The 27,230-nt window shown below is 33.9% G+C and overlaps 1 protein-coding gene across 3 annotated transcripts; it reads right to left on the bottom strand.

Annotated features, from left to right (window-relative positions):
- Positions 1-690: 690 nt before the first annotated feature.
- Positions 691-26,361, bottom strand: LOC130809310 (crossover junction endonuclease EME1B-like). Of its 3 annotated transcripts, none has more exons than XM_057675028.1 (13): positions 25,955-26,361; positions 23,025-23,459; positions 22,557-22,624; positions 17,765-17,929; positions 17,558-17,687; positions 17,372-17,481; positions 14,012-14,190; positions 10,442-10,505; positions 10,237-10,355; positions 8,609-8,698; positions 3,099-3,213; positions 2,098-2,303; positions 691-1,097 (listed from the first exon to the last, which is right to left on the bottom strand). In XM_057675028.1, the coding sequence occupies exons 1-12, from the start codon at positions 26,199-26,201 to the stop codon at positions 2,136-2,138; spliced, it is 1,890 nt and encodes a 629-aa protein (XP_057531011.1). In that variant the 5' UTR covers positions 26,202-26,361; the 3' UTR covers positions 691-1,097; positions 2,098-2,135. The 3 variants fall into 3 exon arrangements, with proteins under 3 accessions (XP_057531011.1, XP_057531013.1, XP_057531012.1); XM_057675030.1 differs by having other exon boundaries at positions 691-1,102; positions 25,955-26,355; XM_057675029.1 differs by lacking the exon at positions 691-1,097 and adding an exon at positions 1,119-1,784 and having other exon boundaries at positions 25,955-26,355.
- Positions 26,362-27,230: the final 869 nt, after the last annotated feature.

Raw genomic sequence — 27,230 nt, 5'->3', positions numbered from 1 at the left:
TTATTTTTTTCAAATTTTCCGGGTAATGTTTGCTAGGTCTATTTTGTGATTTAGTGGCTTATGTAAGTAGAGGCTATCACATACTTATAGCTTGATTGAGTGAGCTCTTGTGAGTGATATTTCATTATCATATTGATGAGTTAGTAATGAAATATAATACTATTTTAATAATGGCTAGAGAGAGTGCAGTGTATTCTCAATCATCTTCTATATTTTTTGTTATAGAGTAAATGTTGGCATCCCCTTCTTTGTTGTTAAAATAAAATATTTTAACAAATTGATTCTACCTTCAAGAATCAATGGTCAAAAACAACTTTAAAGTTTGAGACTTTAGAAATTATAGTCACATTTAACTTTTACATAAGTAACATTGTAACTTCTTTTCTATTCTAAATCTTTTTATTAGACTTTTTTTGCTTTAGTTTATTTATAATTTTTTAACAATAATCTCTTTTTAATATTTTAAAATTGTATAAAAATATTTTAAATTATTTTCTTGAGTTGCATTTAAATCAATCGCAACGTTTGTTTCCATAAAACACACCGTCATCACTGGTAAAAACGTCATTAGATATCTTCTCGATTTGCATGTCACGCAATGTTCCAAACCCAACATACTTCATACAAAACTAACGCTAACTACTCAAGAAAATCAATGAAAATAAAAGGAGCTATCAATGAGGATGGTTACAAATCAAAATGAATCTGTATTGCGTTTGGTTATCACATTGCTAATATATATCAAGTTCAGCTTAGAACTCAATTGAAAGTTCAAAATATACAATACAACCCTACACAAAAGAGAATTAAAATGTATTTTCCAAGGTTTTTATACATCAAAATAGTCAACGGTGTTACAATTACTCTTTGAATGCACTTGAAGCTGTTTCGGGATGTGGATTTCAGCTTCTCCCCATGGCATACATGTTATAGGATGCAACTCTTCTCTTCCTGTTCATCTCTGGATTTCTAGACAATCCAAATACAACTCCATTGTTGCTTGGACTGTTGAACGAGTAAGTTCTACGATACTCATGGCATGCATTGTCAGGCTTTTATGTATGAAGCATAAGCTGCCATTCTCCACTGCTACCAACCTGCTCTAAAAAGAGATTAGAAATTGGCTTATGTATATATAGAGCGGAAGATAAGATAAAAAAGCAAAAGCTACTACTACTACTATTACTAATATAGAAGCCAGAAGGCAATATTGAAAGGTTAAAATAGAATTTTGAAGTTGGGTACGCGTGGGTTCAATGAAAAGAAAAATTTGCTAGATAATAAGATGTCAAACCAATTAACAAATGATTTTTTAGAAGTGGGTAACGGATACGTGGGGTTGATAGAACTAATATGATTGGCGACCACAATGTGCATATTCACAATAGCGATTCCATCATTTGGCCTTTGGCTTTTATGATATGAACAAATTTATCATTTTCATAGTTGAATAACGCAGAAGTGATAGTGAAGAGAACATGAAAATAGCTAATATTGGACCAAAGGGGAAGCAAAAGTCGATAAATGATGCTAAAAGGGATCTGAAAGTGGATGGGACGAAAATCATTTTGAAAGGCGGAAAGCAGAGGTGGAGGACACCAACAGATTGGAGGCAATACATCAAACTGCTGAAAAATGTTGCCCCTACAAGCCACTCCATATGGATATAATCATGAAAGCATCACCCATTAGTGTTTGGTTTAACCTTCATGGAAAAGTAGAAAGCTCTCGTTGGTGTTGTGGGGCTAATATGGTGGCTCATCAGCCTTTATCAGCATCAAAGCCTAAAAAGAGAAGAAAAGATTGCTGCTTAGTTTATTTTATTGAAATAATTTTCACCTTATTGAGTGAAAGGAAGTTCATTAAGTGAGAAATGGGTGATACTTGATAGGAAGTTAATTTACTAGGGGTTATTTACACCAGCATGGAGCTTTGTAAATATTTAAAACAATTGTGTAACATGTTCTTCACCAAACCTACTTGAATCTATTACAGTAAAATTTCAATATCAAATGGAAAATGAGCCCAAGTTGAAAGAAAAGGAGAAAGTGGAAACAGAATATTAAGATAAGTGGGTTAGTAGAGGCATATACTCACTTGTCCCATCCTTCATCTCAAGACAGACAATGATATCACTATTTCTGGAAAAAATCAGCACCATGTTCAGTGTCGTCCGTGTTGAGACCTCCATTTTGAGCCATGAGTATCCTGAACACTCTTTTCGAGCATTTCTCACCCAGTCTTCTGTGACTGCCGAGATCATCAAGTGGCAGGTCCTCAAGTAGTGATTCTTTCTCATCCACCTGGAATTTCAGTGTTGAAAACATGGAAAGAAGCAAAGAAATGAACACAGATCAAACAGGCAGACAACTCAAGCTAGATAAGCAGTAAAGTTGGCTGATTACAACACATTAACATTTTTAAAATGTTATATCATCAACTAATCAATAACAATAAGTTCATCAACAATAACAATATAGCCTTAATCTCTAATATGGAGTCAACTACACAAACCAAAAGGTCTAAAACAAATTAACATGAGAGATCATCGCTAACAAAAAAAAAAATTTATTTGGTCCTCTTTTTAACTAATCTACAACTAAGGAAACTAATTCTGATATTCACATATATTCTTCTTACCTACTCATTCTATCTACTGTCATATGCTCCTACAAAGCCCAATACTTCATGTCATTATTAATCCATCCAGGGAATCTTCAGGCTACCTCTTCCTTTAAGCTCTTCAAAGATCTAAACTTAAACTTTTTCATTTGATGTATTTTTCAGAATTTACGCATGAACAAACCAACTAAATGATTTTCTCTCGTTTTGTCTTCAATATGTGCGACTCCAAAACCTATCTCAAGACTTCATTTCAAATTATATTCTTTACTAGGACGAGAATAAGACCATGTCAAAAATAAAAAATGAACAAGGATCATTTATTATGAGATGACAACCTATAGTTGCCAATTGTCCACAATTTCTAAGCCCCCCAACTTAGAAATGGTAACATTAAATGCTTTGCTGAACAATTAGAAATCAATTGCACCATCATCTGATGTATGAATATACAAAAACATGGAAGAAAGACTCACAGTTTTCGTTGGATCCATGTAGACACGTAAAAGAGACTTTAGAGTTGGATATTTCTTCCATATAGCAATAGCAAACCTAGGTTGCACTTTTGGAATAGAAACCAGTGCCTTTAACCTGCAAAACCAAAATTGGATGAGCACCAACCATTTATACATTTAGGTATTTCAACAACAAAAAAAATGCTAAAATAAATTAATTACAAATTTACGTATCCTAAGAAACTTCTGAATTGATACACCACACATGATCACGTCCATAGCTCCACCTCTTAATCTCTTATATAGTGAGGGTGAATTATGTTTCCATGTTGCTCAATTCTTACACAAAGTAAAAATGACCATGGAAATCACAATGATGATATTGACAGGTTAACCAATCAAATAACCAAAAAACATAAAGTAGATTATATTAAAAACTTTCACATGCAGTTTTAAGAACTTTTGAAATGAGTAAGATAACACAAAAATTTTGGATGAAAAGACATAGATAAGTAGATGGATATAAAAAACCTCATAGAGAGAGGAAGTAGAGAGAAGTTCTCTTCTCTTACATGGTTGAGGAATTAGGGTAACTTTGATTGTTCCTTGTAATCAAATCATGGGAGGAGGGAGGAAAAAGAACCAAAAAAATTATTCCAAATCAAAGGGAGGTTCAAAGAAAGATTTCCCCAACAGTGTAGCTTTGGCCATTTCCTTTGACAAAGAGAAATAACATGTCAAACTATGCGAATTGGAAGAGAAAATTCTTTTTTCATCCAATTCAACAAATATACCTAATATTAACCCAACTTTCAAAGAGGATTAGGGAAAATTTCAGTTTATGAAGGCTGGATTAAAGTGTATGAGGCAAGGGCTTAAATCTGGCAACGAGGTGGACGGAGACCCATGCAACTCCACTACCTTGTCAAAGGTGGACGCCTAAGCACTTGAGGAGGATAAAGAATTGAGTGCAAAGGGTGTCCAAGGAGCTTCATCTCTTAAAGCCAAAGGTATTCCCCTTCCTTTTGCTCCTCTTTCTGTGAAGGATAGAAAAAAAGGAGCCAAAAGTAGATCAGATGAAAGCTAAAAAATGGAACAAAAGATGGGATTATGCATTATCAGTGTTTGTGGTTGGAAACATACCCACATTTTCCTCCCTTCATAGGTTTATTGCAATGTCATGGCCTTCCATCCGAAAACCAAATATCTTCCATCATAAAGATGGATTCTTTATTGTGAAATGTACGTTTACAATGCATGTACAATGCAGTTTAAAATAACCAGAAGCAACAATGGGGTCTAGACACGTTCTTATAAAGACAAAGCATGAGGGGTTTGATTTTAAGAAGGAAATGTAGAGATGCATCCCCATTTGGACAAACTTCCTGCCCCCCCCCCCCCCCCCCCCCCCTAAATTTATTAGGGTGAAGGTCGTTAGGTAGTGTATGCAGTATGCAGCCTTCTGGGTATCCAGCTCAAGTGGGGGTCTTATGCACGTATCTAAATTGAGATGGATATAACTTCAAAATAAAAAAAAAACCATTCATAAAGATCATGTAGGAAATGTATTTTAACAAAAGGGGTTTTATAAATGAGTACCCAATTTCTCTAAGAAATGATGGGGCATAGTTGCAATACAAAAAAGATACAAAAAGATCAACTTGCATCCAAAGAGGAAAACATGGTTTCCCAAAGCTAAGCCAATAGAGGTCACTCCCCCGACGTGCAAACGAAGAACCGAATGACGGTGAGATGATAAAGGCTAGGCCCCTGTAAGTGATAATAATTGCAATACCGTAAACGATGTTAATTCCCCCCCCCCCCCCCCCCCCCCCCAACACACACAAACACGCGCCCCCTTTTCGGGTGTTTGGATGGTGATAAGTAAAGGTAGATGACTAGATGCTATTTTTTATTTCTTTCCAGCCCCTTGGCAAATGATGTTTGTTGGTGCATGGTCGTATTCTGGTTTTTTTGATCTCAAGCTTGGACCTGATCTATCTGCTTCTGTTGCTGCCATTTTCATTTTGTGATCCTGCAAGTTGTGATGCTTTTGCGCCATTGTGCTTACAGGTGTAGGTTGCCTCTTTGTTATTATAAGCTGGACCTGGTCTTGTTGTGAATGGGTCACGACCTTTGTTCATTTGTAGGGAGGCTGCTGTAGTTTTTTTTGGAGTAGTTGCCTTTGTCTGATTGATATGTTGTGCTGTTGGCTGTCCGTTCCAGTCACAGCTTAGTTGTTGTGCTTGCTACAGCAGGTGCTACTTGGCTGCTAGTCAAGTGCAGCGAGGCTTTTGGTTTGCTGATAACTGGGTAGCAGTGCAGGTATGGTCTGCTGAGTGTCCCCTGAGGGGTTGCTGGCTGCTGTAGTTGTTGCCTTCTCTTGTTGCTGTTGTGGACATGGAATAAAAACTCCCTTGTTAGTTACGTAATGCCCGTTATGTAACATATTTGAGAGTTGCCGCGACGTTAAATTCCCTTATCTAACGGTGCACGAGTTTTCACGGTCAAAAAACGTGTAACTTCAGATATGTCACCGTTGCAACGATATTCCACAGTTACAACAATATTTCGCCGCAATTGTTTCCGCAAAAGCACCAACGACTGCAGTTTTTTCCATGGTTGTGGAGCCCCCTTTTAGCTGCAATTTCTTGCTAGCATGGAGGGGGTGTTTGTGGGTTTGATCGATAGTGTGCTGCAATTGTTGTAGGCTGGGTCTGCAGTAGTTTAGGACAGTGAGCTTTGTTGCTTCCTTTTAGTGGTCTTACACTCATGTTTTGTTGTAGGAATCAATTTAGCTAGTGGCCGTGTCTTGTGAGCCTTCTTGTTCTTAGCCTAACCATGTTAACGGTTTCTGGCCGTTCTTGGAAGATGTTTGTTTCGTAGGTGAGCGTCATGGAAGGATGTTGTCTTGCTCTCTCCATAATTAGGTTCGAGAATTCGGTGTTTGGGAGGGTTTGTGGTGTTTGTCTCGCCCGGGGAGTTGCACTTTGTTTGTATTTTTTGTTGTTATAATATAACTTGAATTTTTCAAAAAAAAAAAAAGAATAGATAGAAACATATAGAGAGATAGAGATTGAAGATAGAACATTTCAACAGAAAAAAGGCTGGACATAACTCAATTTATCAAAGCACCAAAGCAGTGTTGGGAGACCTTGAACTTGTTACAACACTTCATATCCAATGGAATACAGCTCGGATGAGATTACCTTTTTTTTATTACTTCATGAAAACAACTATAGAGTTACTACCTATCATAATCAGCATAAAGTACTTCTTCTGGATTTTAATAGTTGCTACAGTTCCTATAGCAACTACTGTTTATCAACTGATCTTGTTTGGTACATATTTCTCCATGTATAATGTAAAACATAGTCAAGTGGTTTCTTGTTTGATTCGTCTTAATGCATATTTTCATAATACTAACTTTAGAATTTCTTATCATATGAAATTAAAGATATTAAAGATTAAAATCATGCATTGAATAGCGTGAAAAATAGAAGTGTAGCAACTATTAAAAACCAGATGAAGTATATATCATTTTATGACAGCTTTATATAGAGTTAGTACAAGCATATCTATCTGTCAAAAATCAAATTTTGTCACAGCTTGACCATGCACGGATAAGCTAAGAGATGTAGCTTGGCCGTGTATGTACAAGCATTTGTCGTAGCCAGCTCAAACATTTGTAGTTGCGCTAACAGAGAATTGTTGATGTTCAGAAAGTAATTTTTATCAAAATATAATTTGATTGGAAATTTGTAGATGTTTCTAGACAAATGCCTTTTGAAACAAAAACACTTACATAATTAAAATTTATGATTATCTCAAGTTCCAAATAGATCTTAAGAAAATAATTAATCGTCCACAACCTATTTTTCGAGATACCATCTTGCCATTCCCCTATCCAACCAATAACAGAATGTGAGCAAATTTGTTAGTCCTACATCCAACTAGTACCCAAACCAGTACAGGCTTCGGCTTAGCCACAAATTTGATGGAGACGGGAACTAGATCAAAGCATAGTGCAAAAATCTGTTCGGCGATGGTTGAAGTAACGGTCACGAAACAAACTCGGAACTATGCGGATGGTTTCTTTAATATCTTAGCCTAGATATTGGTTGCAATAATCTCAAAAAACTTTGCAACACGGTAACGACACGGTTATGCTGACTAATTTTGCAACATGGATTATATAGATATAGGTATTGTATGATGCAATTAAAATCATTAGTCACCACTCACCACATTAATCAGATGAGGGTTATCATCGCAGACATATCTGCTATGCAGATATGTAACATCCACTACCATTCTCTCATAGATTTAAGTGCTAGACAGCATGCATACAGCAACTCCATGTTAAAGTTTCACAAATAATTATGAGAAATAATCTCACTTTCAGCCTAATTGCTCGTGCAAAAATGGGGAAAATAAGTGGCTTAGTGGCTTACAGGTAGGGAGCATCATGGCAGGTTACATAGTGGACACAACTGGATTGTCCACCATACTGAGATCAAGAGTAACAATGAAAACTAGAGATGATCTCCATGAAAGTTAAGGGAACGCTTGGAGAAGATCGGACTAAAATAACTGCAAAAAGATTCAACTATAATCTTTGTATCTTATTTGATATTATTTTTGAAAGAAGTGTTCAAGTTATTTCGGACGGTGGAATATTTTTTATGAGGAAGGTACATGACACGTACATAGAATAAAACAAACACTGAATAAATAAACTAGTCTACCTTAGAATGACAATTGCCTGAAAGACCCAAGCGTCTCAGTACCAAAAACCATGTAACTATGGCTAATGCATGCATAAACAGCCTCAAAGGTCAGATTTGAAGAGACGCTCCTATTGATGAAATGAACTGCATATAAGTTCATATTTTAGGAGTCAAGAATCAAGTAATCCTGGATGAGAAGCCTTTTTTAAAAGAATAGGCAACACATTGCAAACGCATAATCACCAGCACATATGTGTCTACAAAACTAGCTTCAGCATTCTGTCGGTACCTGATCATCTGTGAAGCTCTAAGCCTATGAGTGGCAGAAGATAAAGGGGCTGATCAAGTAGTTTTAAAAATGTTGAGTAGAGAGGGGGGGAACTCTTGGCATAATTTGATTTAGTATGTATAATGAAGGGGTGTAAAGGAGAATCCTTATGCTTGTATTGAGAAATGTGTTCATATACATTTGGGAGCTTTTGAGTATGCTGAAATACTCTAATACTATCCTCTACATAATATAACATTTTGAGTGTGCAATGTCCATATGACAAACCCACCCCCAACAAATCCCCTCAAACACTCTCACATTGCCCAATCACCACCACAGACTATTCCAGTTCATTACAAATTTAAAGGTCCTCGTGTCAAAAAAAAAAAGCAGCTCTTTATTGAGTGGATATTGACCAAAAGTTGCAGAACTAAACCACACTAGTTATTCATTTTATATTTCCTAGTTGAGATACAAAAAATCAAAACATTCCGGAGACATAAATATCAGTGTACCAAAAAAATGCTAACCATGGATTCTTCATTATGAGTCCTCTGTCCACACAGTCTTTTGGTACATTACATCCATTGGCATTCACAGATAGGTGTGTCAGCTTCTTTCTGCCAAAAAAAAAAAAAGCAGAGTACTTAGGGGCCTGATGCACTTAACCTACATGTTTAACTACATAGACAGTATAAACGACATCCATGAATTCATGCAATCTAGCAGCAAATTATGCAGGTATAAGTACACAGAAGGATTGGCCTTCGGCTGTGAGTAATAAGGGTAAAACACAGTACCTGGAGGCTCACAATAGAGTTTTTAGACTATAGTTGCTTCTAAAATAATTGTACTATATGTAACATTCCACCAGCCAAACAATGCCACGGGCAAAGGAGCACTTTTCCAATTTACTCATTTAATGGCTATCAAATTCTTGTAGCACCACTTTACATTTTGAAGGTCATATACTTGTATATATCTATATTTTACAAAGTTGAAGACTGCCATACAACACAAAAGGTGTTTCTGTATTAGAAACCGGACGGAATAGCTGCCATGGTGAGAGCACTGGCTTCAGTCCAGATAACACCCTCAGGAGTACAAAAAAGAAGAATAAGAAAAAGCTATTTGAGCAGCCTTGATAACCAGAAACCATTTTCCATTTTTTTTCAGTTAGGTAAGAAGTAAAGCCATGTTAACCAGAAACCGTTTTCCATTTTTTTTTTCTGTCCATATAGCATTCTCAAAAGACACAAAACCCCCTTCCCAAGCAATGCAAAGTGCAGTAGTACAGCCTCAGGACATAAGTATTCAGAAGAACCATGACTTGATCTACAATGAAGGGTGACCCCATTTTCACTCTCTCTGCCCCTCTTATAAAAATTCCCTGCTTACTAAATACAAGTTATGCAGCAGCATTTCAGAACCGTCCATTCATGGGATTAAATTCATAAAGTATACGTATTAGAAAACAACGTACCATCACACCAATGCCACAGAAATGAATACCGGTCAGCTAAGTAAAAAATTCTAACCCCGAAATATTTCCAGTGAAGTACATCAACATTGAACAAGAAGTAAGAAATTTAAAATTTAGAAGAAAACTTAGGCTCTAACCCATCCAAAGCCAAATTAGACACTTCCAGAGCCTATAATCTTGTTCAACATTTATGTTCTCAGGATACAAAGAGACTATTCAGCTTCAGAGTCAGACCAGGATCTTTCAGAGTCTAAAAAATATTCTTCAACACTTTTTGAAGTCTATACTCCCACTGACCACTAATGTTCTCTGGATTTAAACAATCCCATAATTTTACACCCCTATTTAGCCCTCACCCCCGCGTCACTCCCGAAATAAAATTAAAATTAGGGCTGCCATGATTCATTAGAAAGCCTAAGAGGCACAACACTGCCAGAAATATAACCGTACTCAACAAAATCTAATGTTTTAGGGTGTGGAGAAGCAAAATAAAACATGTCAACTGCCACCATAAAGAGTTAGCACGGGAATGGAAATATGCAATGCCTGTGACTACCAAATGGAACGATGTCAATGCCTCAGTGATCAACCGACAATAATATGAAAGCAGAACAAGACACTTAATGGTCATGTCGTAGAAAATCCAATTATGTTATTTAAAAATGGACGGGCTACCTTGAGTGGCATTTGGCAAGGTTAATTGTCAACCCAGCAACATGCTCAGCAACCTCAGCTTCATCAACACATAGTCTTGTATGTACATTGGTAAACTGAGTACTTAACTTAGCAAACAGCTGCATAAAGGCATTCAATTAGACTAGCAATTTATGCAACTCCAATGACTAAAAGTTGAACCATGGTGAAAATTTCGTTATCTTACTTGTTCCACTGGTGGACGCTGCCAATTAATTGCTTCTTTTTTGTATTTATACTTCTGCTGTTCCCTGGCAGCATAACAGAACCCCGAAAATTAAGAAAGCTTTATGACAAGTAAAACCATAAAGTGATTAAGAGACAAGAAACCAATACAGAATAATAGAGGACAAGCATTCCTCAACCAGAAAAAAAAAATTTCCAAACTCAATCTCTGTGAATGTCCTTTTGAAACCTTAAGGACCTCCACCGCAACATGTAATGATGCTAAATAAGTTGCTTTTTTCATCAACAAATCACAGGTAACAGATACTCCTGTAAAGTGCATGAAAGCTGCTCCAACCATACACTATACTAAAAGCCATCAAAGCATTGCGTAATAGTAACTCCTCCTTTGCTTCTCCAACCCCAAAAGCACATCTGTAGCAAGTCCCTAATGCTCAAAGGACAAACCTAAAGCTCTTCATTGAAAAGAAAACAATCACCTTCAAAGACAACTAGCATTCTTACAGTGCAAGACGCAGTGGATTTTTCATACACAATAGCGATAAGAAAATCAGTGAGAATCCTGGTATATCTAATGTAAACGCCAGCATAGAGCTAATTCCATGGAGGCTTGTCAATATCAATTGGAGCTTGGATGGTGTCATCAATGTGATCAAGCAAGTGAAGACCAGAAGGTATACACAATATATTCAAGGCAAAAACTTAATAGATGAGGTTCTTGATGTTGGAAACTTGGAGGAGAGAGTGTCGTATACCCTTTTTTTACAGAGGAAGATAAGGTGACCAACAAAGCAAGAGAGAAGAAACAGCTGATATTAGTGTTCAAAAAGAGGATTCAAGATCTTCATGCCCTTGGGCCTTGATACATGCTATAAATAGGAAAATAAATCCTTCAAGGTGTCATCCGTAGAATTTAAACAATACTTATTACAATTTGTTGAGAATAAAGTGTGTCTGAGGAAATAAATTGCACTACCTTTCTTAAGAAAGATAAAACAGCCAAGGAGAGATGAAGAAAAATTACATAGCAGGAGGATAATAAGATTTAACAGAGAATGAAAAGCTGAACCTTATACAAGCAAGATAAGAGTTTTTTTCACCAAACCCCCTTCTAAAAGGGCATATAGAGATAGAGTTAAAGTGTGCACTTGTGCAAAGCTTTACAATGATACAAATTTCATAGCCAACGGGGTAAAAACAATTCAGTAAGAGAAAAGACTAATTCTACAATGATTTTTAAAAAGAATTATTTGAAAGATTGATCTTTGTACTCAGCTGTTTCATACTGTCATTGTTTACTTTCCAACACAAGATAACGTTAAATCAAGATTTGAGTAATTTACAAAATCAATGACAATTAGTATCATTCACAACGACAATGCCAAAGTTTTAATCCCAACAATATGGGGTCGACTAGATGAATCAAAAACATCAAAGTGAATAATCATGGGTAAAAAAGATCATATGTAATCCAAATTCTTCAAATAAGATATCATTCGTACATGAAACAAACGTTAAATGGTTTTTCCTCATTTCATCTACAATATTTGTAAAAGTGTACCATCAGAGCTCAATAATCATTATAACATATACATCTATAATAATCATCTCTAATTACGTACATTAATAAGATGTCCTCATTGAACGTGTACCATCAGAGCTCAACACGACTTGCTTTGATGCATTGTGGCACCTAAACGTCATAAAATTGTTTCCCGTACTGCACTAAACTATTTAATCTCTCAAAAGGAACCACACCAAACAATTATGATAAGATTTGATTTCTTTTGGTACCGTTTGAGGTCTAAAAATGTTATCATTGAATTTGTTATGTTCCTTTCCAACTATTAAGTTGAAACAACATAATAATAGATCAAATCGTAAAGAAAATGTAACATTGCCATCAAAATATGATGTTGAAACTTGAAACCAATCCATATGGTTTTAAGATTTCTTATTATTAGTATTTATAAATAAAAAATACAATTAAAAATCTGATTTTACTCTTACAGTTTATGATCTAAATCAAAATCGTTTAATTGAGTGTGAATTTATGAAAAATCAAACCAAATCACAAAATTGCAATTTTAAAAAATATTAACACCCAAATTGCTAATAGTCGTTTAGTTTTGTTTTATATACAATTTAGACCAAACATAATGCAGCCTTATGAACTATTGATCTTCTTCCGTGATAAGTCTTGTTATCAAATCTAGGATAACGGCAAAAGAAAATGGCATGAAGCAAAACCTCAATGTAGATCAATCGTGCATGGAAACAAGGCCGTCTTCGACATTTTAGAGGCCCGGAGCGAAAATATAAGTATGGGCTCGAGAAGGTATGTTCTGCGTTAGTTTAACTAATAAGAAAATTAATATTTATTTATAAATATTAAAACAAGAATAGAATTTGAATTTATAAATTCATCACCAAAATTATTGGTTAAATTTTTAAGTTTATTATTATCTGGAGCCAAAAACAACTGGAAAAATCAACGCAATACATACTTATCAAAAACCACTAACTATATGATTTTAGTAAAGATTTTTTAGTACATTACTTTGCTTCTTCACCACATTTCCTTCTTCTTTATCTTTGTATGCTTCTTCAAATTCATTTATTTTACACTAATTAACTCATTAAATACCCATTAAAAATGTTATTGAATTTATTCATATAAAATCATGTACTAGATTAATTTAGAAGACACATCATTTGAAACAACAAAGCAATTTATTACAAGGTTCGATTAAATTGATCTGATAGTAAAGCGTAAGAAAATAAGTTATTTGTTAATTTGACAAAATTGTCTGGATTTTACATAATAATTACTGAATTATGATCAAACGAAGTCTTGAACAAACAAAAGGATAGAGAATACATGAGACTGACTTGAGAAAATAGAAGAGCAGAAATGTTAAATAGTTGGGGACATGAGGGGATTTTTCTAAAGGGAAGGAGTTGGGGAGTTAAGGAGTTATGGAAAAATGAAAAGAATGGGGAAAACGAGAATGTATAAGAGACCTTGTGGGATAATGAAAGAATTATAAATTTCATTTCTATAAAAGAAAAAGGGGTCAAATAAAAAAACTAGCTCAAATAAGAAAGTGGAATATAGTAAGAAAACTCCTTATTGGTTTAACCATATCTATGGCAAAAAGATTAAATGATAGCTGCCAATAAGTTATTCAATAAGGAAACACGGGAACATAGTATAAAAACAAGATCGTGTTGTATCATATTGACCGTGTAGTAAAGGTTTTCAAATTTATCGAAGCGATATGAATTGCGCTATCAAAGTGTAAAAAACCGCATTTTATGTTGTATCAAGGGATATCTCATGATTTCAGCCGATATTTGGCGATATGACAATCTCATCACTCACGTTACCACATCACTATTTCGTTACGTTGTCATAGCATTGTTATCTATGAGCAGGAGGGGGATGAAAATAAAAAGGCAGTAAAACAAGAATGTATCAGCTAATGTATACAAACAAGAAATTCTTTTGAATCTAAAAAAATATAGTCCGAAATCCGAAGAGATAAACACAATTTGCAAATAGTCTCACCTTTTATTAATAAAAGACATCAATCTATTTGTGAGGCAGCAAATAGTGTAAGATGGATAACGATTTCGCACGGATGAAATATGATTGATTAGAGATCCATCATTAGCACTTTTGCAGAATTCCTCAGCATCATCATATATCAGCAATATATACTGAATATCTGTTTTTCCACCATAGCACTGCAGAAAAAAAAAAATCAGTAAATCACCATCAATAACCTATTTATGAATACGAAAATACAAAAGTAGGCTTTTGTGAACTTCCTCATATTCAGAATAAAGAATGAAATAAAAGAAATCAAAGAAAACTACATCGCAAATGAGATTTGCATGAGATTAAGAAAATTGTATTAAGATCGCAAATTCAACTTTTGATTAATTTATAAGCAAAAAGGTTAAAATCAACATTAATAGCTCTAGCAGAATTTCTGTAAAGAAGTCCTTAGGAACGAAATTTTTAAAGGCATAGATAACCCATTGGAGGTTTGTGCCAAATATCATAAGAGGACTGAGCTTAGCATAAGCAAGGCAAGAATAATGATAAGAGAGAATTACCAAATCATCATAATCATTACCGCCACCACCTCAAATGAAGCTAAAACAGGAGAAAATTGAATAATTCATCCTCCATCACTATTATTATAGCAATGCTAACACAATTTAGCAACCAGAGCTAGGCAAGCAATTACAAGAACTTCTTCTTCATAGCTAAAAAATAGGGAAGGAACGATAAGTTTAGTAAATCAAAAGTTGAAGTAGCAATTCAAGATTTGAGGCAAGCATCAAACATCGAAATTCTACAATCTTGAATGGTAAGATCAAGCACCTCTCTTCCGTGATGTTCTCATGACCTCAGGTGCAAAAGCGAGAATTATTCACTTTGGAATGCTTCTCAAGATAAAAGGTTTTGTTAAAGAAACCATCTACGACAAAGCCTACATCGAGAGCTCCATTGAAGGAGTAATAAAGCATGGTCCGTGATCGATAGTCTCACCTCCACAATAGGTGGATAGCACTAGGCCTGTACAACAAAACCCAACCCGCAACAAAAATGACGGGTCAAATTATTAAAAAAATTGTAACTTACGGGTCGGGTACCTAATCCACCTTAATTGGGTCGGGTCATGGGCCACTAAAAATTTAAGGGGGTACCCGTTGACCCGGTTTAAAGAGATAAATATATATGTTCTTAGGGTTTTCACTTTTCAGTACATTTCAAAGGGTAGTTTCACTTTCTTTCAATATTTCAAAGGGTAGCCGTCTTCTAGTAATCTTTTGATTTCCCTTCCTGCTTCTCTTCTATCTTCATCTTCTCTTCTACTAGTCTTTTCTTCTGATTTCCCTTCCTAACACCTCCACACTCCATACTCCACACCCCATGATCCACCATTCTTCATTCTTGTTTCACATTTTCATTGTATATGTGTTTTGTGGGTTTAGATTTAGATTTTTTTTTTTTTTGTGCTTTGCTTTTTCGTTTTATTTGTTTTCATTCTTCTTAATTTCTTAGTTCTTGTTCTTGATTTTTGATTAAGTTTCTAATTTTTGTTCTACTATTCTTCATTTTGTTTGGTTACGTTTTGTTTTGATTTTTGATTTCTTTTTTTTTTTTTGTTCTTGATTTCTGTTTTTGATTTTGATGTAAATTTCGTTTTATTTTTACTGTCGATTCTTGTTCTTGTTTTATTTCAGTTTTTAAAATTTGTTCTGGAAATGATTTATCAGTTTGTTTTATTCTATTATTGTTATCTTATCTTAATTCTGTTCTAGGAATAATTTATTAGTTTGTTTTAAATGAGCTTCGTTGAATTGTTGTGTATTTATAGTAGAAAAAAATGGTGATGAGAAAATTTTGATCATTTTATAAAACCGGGGTACCCATTGTCCCGACCCGATTTATCCAGGTACCCGAATTAATTGGGTCGGGACACGGGTCGTTAAAAAAGGTACCCGACTAACTGGGTACCTGTCTTTTCGGGTACCTGCTAATGAACACCCCTAGATAGCACATCTTTTACCATTTCTAAAGGGATAGTTAATCTAGGTTGTAAGAAATGAGAGTCCTGCACCATGTCATGTTATCTCCTTTTCAATGCATCCAAAGCTATAACCAAAGAGGAATTATAATTGTGACATACACAATGTCAAAGCCATAATCTCATTTGTAACATAACAAGAGAGTATACTTAATGAATCCTAGCTATAACAAACGAGCCATAAGGTGTATCAGGAATCAAAATTGATCTTTTAAAAAGTGGCTTAAGGATGAAGGCTTCAAGAGTTAAGATGCACAAAGAGAGACAAGGATACGTCATACAAGGCACTAGTAAAATAGTTCATTTCATTCATACATCCACATAAGTTAGGACCATTGTATCAGTTATATACAAGAAAGTATACTTAATGAATCCTAGTAGTAACAATGAGCTATAAGGTATATCAGAAATCATAATTGATCTTTTGAAGAGTAGCTTAAGGGTGAAGGCTTCAAGAGTTAAGATGCACAAAGAGAGAGAAGGATACATTATACAAGGCACTAGTAAAATAGTGCATTTCATTTTTACACCCATAAAAGTTAGGACCATTCTATCAGTTATAGATGAACATTTTAAGATTTATTTTATAACATCATTTCATTTGAAATAATTAATACATTGAATTACTAGCCACTTATAACAAAAAAAAAAGTAATTAACGAACAACATAAAAAATTCTTGTACTTTTCATTTAAACTATGAAGATTTATAATCACCATATCTTAATAGTGCCAAAAGTATAGTACCAAATAATAAACAACATATAGCGTCAAAGAAGAACAAGATTAAAACTAAAAACAGCTTAATTAAAGTAAATTTGAACTGAAAATCAAGATAACGGTTTAAACTGAAAACAACTTAATTAACAACATTTTATTGCTTAGTTTCATTTCAAATATTATTACCATGTCTATTACAATTAAAGTACATTTAATGTTACATGTTTTCACCTCAACATCATTAACTGACTCGTATCCAGGCTCCAACCTAGGTGGAGTTTGCGGAGTCAAATGTTCGCAACCTTAAGCTTGTGATAAGAAGTGTATATGATTTAATCAACCATTTAGACTAAAGTCCATTATAAACCAAAACTTTAAAAAAAATATTAAAAAAAAACTATAATCTTTGATCCCATCGGAAATGGACAATCAAAGTAAATAATTCATGAAAATATAAATAGTATTTACCATTGGATGTTAAACTTGTTAAGTTTAGGTAAAGAGTAATTAATATATAAGCGCATAGAATACCATTTACATCTAATTGGCTACATAATCATAACAATTATCCAAAAAATACTATAATTCATAAATTCATAGATTTACCTGAGACATTCCCTGTGGAGGAGTCAATCTCCAAACAATTGATTTTTCTATAGGATTGGAAGTTAGGTTATGACAAAGACGTTTCTCGTCAAACATTGTAAGAAGTGGTCCTATAATCACAATAAGTGATTAAATATAAAAATCAACAACTTCATGTAATCTAATTATGAAGTCGAGAAAACATACCCCCAAGTGAACCTGACAGAACCTTCAGATCAATCTCTGCCACAATGTCTTTCTCACTGAGTTTGTATTTCTCCAACTTCTTCTTTTCTTTCTCCAACTGTTTAAGCCTAGCAACTTCAGCTTTCTCTTGCTGGATCATGAACAAACTTCATAAGCTCTTGTCTTACCATGATTTTCTATGTTAAATTTGCTCGACAAAAAACTGACCTCCTTCTTGAGCCTTTTTTCCTCCATTAGTTTCTTCCTGTTTGCTGCTTGTTCTTCTTTCTTCTGTTTTTTCTCTGCTATAGCTCGATCTTTATCACCACGCTTTGGTTTACCGACTACACATCCTTTCTCCCGTCTGACATTTTCCCTGACATCATCATGATTCTGAAAACACAAGACGTGCTTTTGCAGTTTAGCACATGACCAACATAAACATTGGATGTTTCCTGGAGCATCAAATAAAATAGAACAGCCATAATGCAAGCAAATAACCAGCCACCAAAGAGCATGCATCTAACTTCTGACAGTGTATTTTGTACACGTTCAGTATTAGCTATTGTATGAGCATCCCCAGCCCCTTGCGAATCTCATTCTAAGACTTTCGAACTCTGAACTACTAGGTACTACACTGTTATAGTGATAATCTGATAGACATCTAAATCTGGACCACTTTAACAAAACAAAGTTGTATTACAGATATAGATACCACAAGCTATTGTGTATAGGTAACAGTGACAACAATCCCCACCTCTGTTACTAATCCCACATTTGGAAAAAGGTAGACACGTTAGGGAGTGCTTTTAAAAAATTACCCCTGTTTCAGAAATGTCGGTTTAGTGGAGGGAGTATCTCCAAAATACCATAACGCAAACATTATAACAAAAAAATCCACCTCAACATCGAATTAATTAACCTTTATATGCAATTAAACATGTAAGTTGCTAAACTGGTGTCAATGAGAAACCTGTGGTATGAGACTATTCGATCAAGGACCATATATAAGAAGATGGATAATTTAGCCGGAGAAAATCAATTTTTAAAGAACAAAGAGTAAAAAGGACATGGGATTGGACAAAAAGTTTAAGAAGGAGAAGGGATGTGTGTGGCTTACAAAAAGAAGGTTGCATCGCATCACATCAGTCGCATTATATAACTGATATTCCCAGCGGTGTAAAGGCGTAAAAAACTGGTGTTTTGTGTCGTTTCGAGTATTGACTCATCCTTTTTATTGATAGTTGTGTTACGATAACCATATAGCTCATGTTATCGAATCACTGTGTCGTTACCACGATCGCAACAATTACCACATTTTTGCAATTTTGCTTGTGAGCGTGTATCTGGGCATACAAGAGAAAAATGATTTGTTCAATGTATCCAAGATATCCATTACATTTTCTATTCCGTAATCAGTATGATATGACTTAGCCTTATACCAATACTAAAAACACGATACAGCCTTACAAAAGTCAACTTATTACTCCTGAAACCAACTCAATTGCACTTCTCAATTAGAACACTCCTAAACAAATTTTGAAAGCCTTATAACGAAAGAAAACGCTCTTAACTTCTGTTGCACAAATTTGTATGCTTTAAGTATTCACAACACTTTAAATTAACTCAATAGTCAATTAAACATGTGTCTTTTGTTAATGATGGGCAAGAATATTTAAAATTATAAATAATCTAAGTAAAAGATAGTCCTTTTGTCCCTTTAAATTTTTCATAGTTTTCTTTTACATAAGTCCCTTTAACTTTGCAACGTTACAATCCCAAGTTATATCTTTAATTTCATCCATAAACTCAATTTTTTTTTACCTCATCCATGTAATTAATTTATCCACTTATTTTATGTCTAACTCACCCACTAAAACTTAATAAATAAACTCTATCTCTTTGTACCAAATTCAAATGCAACAGAGTAATAATTAAAAAACTTACCCTAATTAATATATAATAACTATCTACAAGATTAAATTAAAACAAGATAGAATTTGACTATCAAAAGACTCCTTAACCAGTCGAAGACTTGCAAACTTGTAGTATGTGCGGACATCGCAGGGCTATTGCGGACATGAGGCGAGCTTCAATTATGGGTTTCAGCACCCGAGACACCACATGTGATGTTGGGTGTCGACTTTGCTAGACATTTGTGGTATGGGTGTGTGGGTTGCCCAAAAACTTCCAGATGTTGTTGAACTGTCAAGAGTAAGTAGCTTGCAACAACACAGCCATATGGCCCATCTTCTTCGGCGATAGATCAAACCAACTCCTAACTTCTAGTCCCTAACTAGAGCTTGCCTACAGAAAAAGACATAAGCGAAATTGTTTGCTAATAATGATACTAGTTTTATATTGAATCTAAATAAATACCAACTATTTAATTCCTTTATAAATCCATAATATATTTTTAAAAAAGGAATCCAATCCACATCAAAACCTAAATCTAAATCATTACATTTGTGCATATATTCCCCCTTCACTATTTCAAAAAATCAGACTATTTCAAATAATCGGACTATTGCTTATGTTGTATCTCCGATCAACATGATATTTCCAATGCTATTTGGAATCCTAATCGATCTCACAAGCACACCAAGAGAACAATTGTCTTTCTCAACACCAATCTTGAATTTACATTCATACCTCCCTTAGTTTGTTTATTGAAGGAACAACACCAATAGCACCTCGTTCTCCACCAAAGATTACCATGTCACTATGGGTTATATCTTATCAACTTGAAATTACATAATTTTTAATATTAATAATTTATGTTTAGTTTAGTAATAGGTCAAATGTCCATTATTTCAATAGAGGCAAAGATCTATGATTCTTTGGTTTTGGATTATAATAGACTGAAATAAAATGGCTCATTAAATCATGTGCACTTCTTATTTATGTGAAGTTGCACATGACATATACTACCAAAGGTTAATTGAAAGCAACATTTTTGTTAGTTTTATCATTAACAAGGGTAAGTTGCGTACATTCGATCCTCCCAAACCTCACCCTAGGTGGGAGCCACATAATGGCGCTGGGCTAATGGAATTATTATAGCTTAGAAATAAATCAAGTTCAATTTAGTACTAATAAATTCATTTCAATACTTACAAATAATAGTTTCTCTTATTTTAATACTTCAAAAGTTTGATTGAGTTCAACTCTAAAAACTTCAATATCATTATTAAGTTCAACAAAATACAAGAGATAATAAACCTTAAATATCTTAAATTTATATTAGAAATTGAAATTTCATCATAGAAAACAAAACGTTAATATCATAACAATAAAAGCAAAATTTAATGTAACAAACATCTAAACAGCAACAATGCAAATGCCTAAATCCAAAAAGATAGGGTTTCAGGCTGTTATGAACCAATAGATCTATCCAAGTGGTAGTTAGGGGTGTTCAAAAATACCCGACCCGCTTGACCCGACCCGTCGACCTGCTAACCCGCAAAATGGCGGGTCAATATATTAAAAAATGATATGATACGGGTCGGGTACCCGACCCGTCTTAACCAGGTCAGGTCATGGGCCACAAAATACATTGATCCGAGTACCCGCCAACCCGTTAATGTACAACACTAGCAACTTTATAATATTTACAAGGCAACTTTGAATTTTTCATAGCTTCTGTTGCTTACAAAACTAAGGCAACTTTAATTTTTACAAAAGCAATTAATGCTTCAACCTTATGAACATAATCATATAGGACTACTGGCTAACTACCTGCTAAAATAATTAAGGCAACTTTTATATCAAAGCATTGAATTATAGACCGACTACTAGTTATGACCTGCTTCTCTCATTTCTACAAGAATTTATTCATTTATTCTAGTTTCATCTAACAATTGAAGTTTACATTGTCATGTCTAGCAATAAAGCACTCTGCTTCATTACACGAAACAATATCAATGCTCTAACCTTTAATCCAAATTATAAAAAAGCCCAAAAAAAATCAACACCATTAAAACCGGGTACCCGGTGTCCCAACCTGGTTTATCCGGGTACCGGGATAAATCGGGTCGGGACACAAGCCGTTAAAATAACTACCCGACTAAAGTCGAGTACCCGAAAAGCCGGGTACCCGGTTATGAACACCCCTAGTGGTAGTCCCCAAGCATTCTTAGTCACCATTCATTTTGATTTTTTATCATCTCGACCGACAAATCTTAACTGTTCATATATTTATACACTAATGTCTTCCATATCATCTTCGATCTTCCTCGCCCTATTTTCAAAAACCATAAGTTCTAAATTTTTCTCTTCCTCACCGAATCACCAATACTCTATCCTTACACATACCCAAACCATCTTAAATGATCCTCTTTCATCTTAAGCAAGTAGAAAAGTTAATTTTTAGTTCGAAAAAATAAAAAAAAATCAAGAAGACAATTTATGTCTCTATAGTACTCCAAAAGACAAAAGCTCATATTATTATAAATCTACAACAATATAACCTTTGCAATTGACTTTAACAAACTTAACTTATCAAAAGCCCCAAAACCAACGCATAATAGCTACACTTAACCCTGAAATCAACTAATAGGCCTAGAGGTTCAATAACTCGACTACTTACTACCTTTGTCCTAATGATCTATAACACTTGCTTGGAGTTCCTTTTTTAATGTTAATAACCAGGTTGGGGATCACGAAAAGGAGAAATATAGGAGAGAGAAAAAGAAGTGGATGAGATTGCAAGACAAGAGTATAAAACCACTTAATAGCAAGTGTTGCAAATCATGGACGATGGAATATAACATAATTATGAAGGTGGAAACTTGACAAAGCGATCTTCAATAAAATCAAGCTAGAAAAAGACAATGCAGTTTCTAAGTGGAAAAAACTATAAACAAGAGAAAGTGTTAGGTCATCTAATAATTACTAACCAATGCTTGTTCAATCAAATGTAAGACCACAAAGTGTGCAACCAACACTTGCTAAAATTAAAACATTAAAGATTGGACACCAAAAAGATCAAAATTCAACAAGAAAGTCATAATGGTCTTACTTGAACATGTTGCATTATAATATCATCTTCTTGGGAGGCATTATCATATGACTTGTTATATGTCTGACCTGACCAAAAGTGACAAAAAAAGTCAATAACTTCTTTAAAATAATAATCCTTACCCGAAAATATTTATTGTTCACAAAGCCTTTGGTTTGTAGATTTTTAATGAAGCATCATGATATAAAAATAGGTAATATGGTTTTGGCGGACAAAAAATGTCCCAAAAATGGTAAGAAAAGAAATTGTATGTATGAATCTAAATTCAATTAATATGTTTAAAGATAAAATGATTCCTTGGTTCCTATGCTTATTTTTAAAGGCAATCTAGTTCTCTTTACAAGTTCTTCTCAACATTTCCAACATTTAAGTGGTGAAATTGAAAACTATTGGCTCTACCTATAAATATACAAAAATCTCTCTTAATCCTAACTTCTAAGAACGCAATAAGATAAACCACCAACTTACCAAGATGACATGTAGATTGGACATTTGGAGGGCATGTATTAAAGTACTCCACATGGGAGGTAGAATTTAATTTTTCATTCTCCTCTTGACAAGTCTCCTTTGCAATTGATTTAGACCTTGTTTGCAAATTCTCTAAATAAGAATCAAGTAAACTTTCATTATCTTCAAGCAAACTTCTTTTTCCAAAACCTCCCCCACCCACCACTTCCTTATGAAGAAAATAAGTAGACTCAATGTCCAACCAACTTTCTAAATCAATATCTTGTACGAACTCTTTATTTTCCAACGGCTTCTCCTTCATATTGCATTCCAGATTTCCTTTCAACTCATTCTCCACAATAAAACCTGCACATGCTCTAGTGTTCTCCGAGCACTTACTACTCTCAAAGCCTCCAACTTCATCATCAGATCCCACACATATTAACACATCATCACCTGCAATATGCTAGATCAATTTAAGAATAAATTGTCACTTGGAAGTCATGCAAGCAATTGTATACCACAAACATACACAAAGCCCAACACACAAACACACCCCAGCATATGTTGGTGATTTTTACAAACAAAAAAACATTTTAAGCCCATTGAAACTGTGTGCATATATGTGTGAGTGAGTTTTACAAACACAAACATTTTAAGCTCATTTAAATCATGGCCAACCACTTTATTTTAATCTCATCCATACATTTTAACTCTCTTTTAAATTTATCCATACAATTCATTATCTATCTTTATTTATTACCAAATATCTACCTTTTTCTTAAAAAATACCAATTTTACCTATGTCATTATTTTAGAGGGACAAAGGAATACTCATATAGTAAACATTCAAATCATCATCATCATCATACCATCGTTATTAGAATCCCGATCTTGATTTTTGATTTTACAATCCTACAATATAAAAATAGGTAACGGATCCGGATAGTATGTAGGATCTTAATGTTCGTAAAATCGTGCGATCCTACTTAGATCAAAAATATAGGTGGTAGGATCATAACACGATACTACGATCTAACGAACCTATCCTAAAGGGTAATTTACTTTCAATCATAAAATATTGTCATATAAACCATATTTCACTTACGCATAAATATATATATTTAAAATAATTATATCAATAACACCATAAAATTCAAGTTTTTCTTGATTTGCAGTTTAAAAATGACTCTTAAAAGTATTCTTTTAACAAACATAATAAATTAAGTCAAATAAGTTTTTATTTACACCTTAAAACTTAAAAAAGTACAAATATAATAGATAATCAGTATTCCAAAGCACATTAATGCTTATTTATAGGATTACACGATCCTACGATTCGATTCTACTGATTTCGATCCTACCCCCTCAGCGATCCTACGTAGAATCCCGATTCTAACAATTTTGATCATACCCAGTATATATGATCAAGGTGTGCAAAAGGTCAAAAGATGGCAGACCCTTCTCACAAAAAACTGTGGCCATAATAAGCATTCAAGTATAAATCTTATAAAATCATTTACTTTGATGTGGGGAAAAAACCTTTACTAGAGTTAAGCATCCAGAAAATTTTTAAAATGTGACACGTGATGAGGTACATAGATGCGTAGCACCTAACCTTAACCCCAATGGAATGTGCAAATCCAGTTTTAACGTTTTTATAATTTTTTTGTACATAACTACATGTCTTGCGCCTCTAGGAATCACATTCTCACCCTCTAATGTGCACCTTTTATAACAAAGGTATCTATTTAAGAGGTAAAGCAATCTCAAATGTACTAAGAAAGATACAAAACCCATATACCCACGTTATAGAAAAAAACTTGCAAGTTCCCAAGTAATAATCTCATTTGACAATAGTGCATTGGTAACACCATAAAATTGAATAATACAGAATTTCGATGATTAGACAAACCATTAGAGTAATTTAAAGTTAGTCATATACTCCTTATGTTTGTTTTGAAAGCTGAAAACAGATAATAGGAAACTACTTATTCTATTCTACATATTACTACTTCTAGGTGAGCGTGAGCCTACAAATAATATAGCAGAGACCCTAGAGTTGTGCAAATGCCATCTAAGCAAAAATAGTTGATCAATCCGTAATATTTCTCCCATTTGAAATGACAACTCAATACGGCACTCACCTCCTAGTCCAACTAGTGAATCTTCAAATACAAACCTTGCAAGCAATAGTACTATAATACTCTTTAGCACAAAGTACAATTTAAAGAAATATCCAATCACATTGTCATATGATTGATAAAAAAAACCATGCCTCGCCTATTATAGTTCCATGGAACGCTTTCCTTGCTAATCTTTAAGGGATTATCATTTGCACGTGTTATTAATCAAGCTCAAGCTATAAAAGTCAAAACTTACCTTATGCAATAATGCCTCACTTATTTGTGTTCCATAATACATAAGGTATACACAGGCCACCAAAAGAGCAAAAAGATAAAAGATGAAGATGAATAACCATCAAAGGACAAAAGACAAAACCATTTTCATCCACAAAGACAGCAACATGAGCTAACTCCTAAGCAAGATAAAACCACATTTTTCCAAGCTAATATAACCCAAGTACCAACACTCAGAACCATTTTTCTTGACATAACCTGGAGTAAAGAGCATCAATTAGAGATAATAAACGCGAAACCACCAAATACAAATGGAAACTCATAAAAATTAACACAGTCCTAAATTTTAAATCCTAAACCCAAATTAACACAAAAATAACCAAAAAAATGTTTGCACTACGATTTTAACACCCATTTGGAGTATTCAATCAAACCAAAAGTAAGAAATAATTCATCAAACACTGTTTAGAAAGAAAAAAAAATCATCAAAACACAACTCAATTATAACACAATTCTACCAATAACCTAACCTAAACAAACACAAATTGCAAAAGAATTTAATCAAAAACAAAAAGGAGGATAATTATTCACCTGATAAATTACGAATTGGCAAATTAGAGGTACAACCGACAATAGAAGGAACATTGAGTTTCGATAGTACGGAAGGCGGGGTTTCGGGGACAAGTGATACGATTGAAGATACAGATTTTTGGAGTTTAGAAGGAGTTGGATCATCGACAACAATAATATCTCTTTTTTTAAGATGATTATAAATTGGCATTGCGATGTTATCGTCTTCGTCGTCGGAGAGTATGATTGGTGTGTTAGTTTGCGCCATTTCCGCAGAGAAAGAGCAATTTTAATGGTGGTTTGTGTAGAAATTGGTTGTTTCAAATGGGGTTATTGGCGGGATAGGGAAAACTTCCTTCCTTGCCACTCTTTTTCCACAATAACAATTTACTTGAAGGAGTTTGAGTACGTTTACTGAGGTTAAAACGTGCAAAATTGTTTTAGAATTGAAAAATTGCTTTGGGGTTTCACTTATATATTCGGCGGGTTAATTGTGTTAAAATGCTATATTAAAAAATTAGTATTTTCTTCAAAAAAAAAAATCAGTGTTCAACAGAATAATAATTTAACTAAAATTTAGATTAAGCGTTTTAAATTTTCAAAGTATTCTTTTAAAAACTAAAATTTACCATAATTTTCAACAATATGAAGAATTGATTTTTTCTTTTTCCAATCTTTCTTCTTCTTTTACGACATACGAAATTCAAGGAATAAAAGATATTTTGTGATAATGTAGTTGTGTCTTTATGAAAGATCAAAGAATATTCGTGACAGTATTAATCATGTCTTCACAATGCCAAACTGGTACGAAGTTTGGATTTCATTATTGTTGAATTTGTTTAGGTATATAATTTTCAGAAATTGTTTGTGTTGTATTTGATGGAAGGTCTTTTGGTTCAACGTTGGTGTCTATATGCTTTTATTGTTGGGTGTGGCCACTAGCCAGTCTATTATTTGATCTTTATTGTATTGTTGCATGTTGTATTTGTATTTGTTGGTCTTGTTGTACATCACCTAATCACCAAGAACACTCTAAGAACCTCAAAATAACATCTTTCTCTTATACGAATTAAAATGATCGGTATAAAATCAACAAAAAATAAAGAAAAAGAGTTAAGAGCGTTAAGAAAGAAGATATTTGATGTGATCAATGAACTAGAACAATAGTGTAAGTAAATAAAATGAAAAGAGCAATAAATATGCTAAAACAAACAACAATAAATTTATCAAGATTTACTAATTTATGTCAATATCCTAATTTTGGCTAGTGTTTGGTTATGTGTTTAAAGCACAAAGC

Source organism: Amaranthus tricolor, chromosome 3, assembly GCF_026212465.1.
Source record: "Amaranthus tricolor cultivar Red isolate AtriRed21 chromosome 3, ASM2621246v1, whole genome shotgun sequence".
In the NCBI taxonomy this organism is placed as follows: Eukaryota; Viridiplantae; Streptophyta; class Magnoliopsida; order Caryophyllales; family Amaranthaceae; genus Amaranthus; species Amaranthus tricolor.
This window is presented reverse-complemented; position numbering and strand designations above follow the sequence as displayed.

Bases quoted from the DNA above. Each gene is read 5' to 3' on its own strand.
- LOC130809310 (XM_057675028.1), bottom strand. From the start codon at position 26,201: ATGGCGCAAACTAACACACCAATCATACTCTCCGACGACGAAGACGAT. The intron at 14,191-17,371 runs GTAAATCTATGA...TTTTTTCTGCAG, and splicing joins CTCCACAGGGAATGTCTCAG to TGCTATGGTGGAAAAACAGA. The intron at 3,214-8,608 runs GTTAGCATTTTT...TTGGTTTTGCAG, and splicing joins CTCATAATGAAGAATCCATG to GTTAAAGGCACTGGTTTCTA.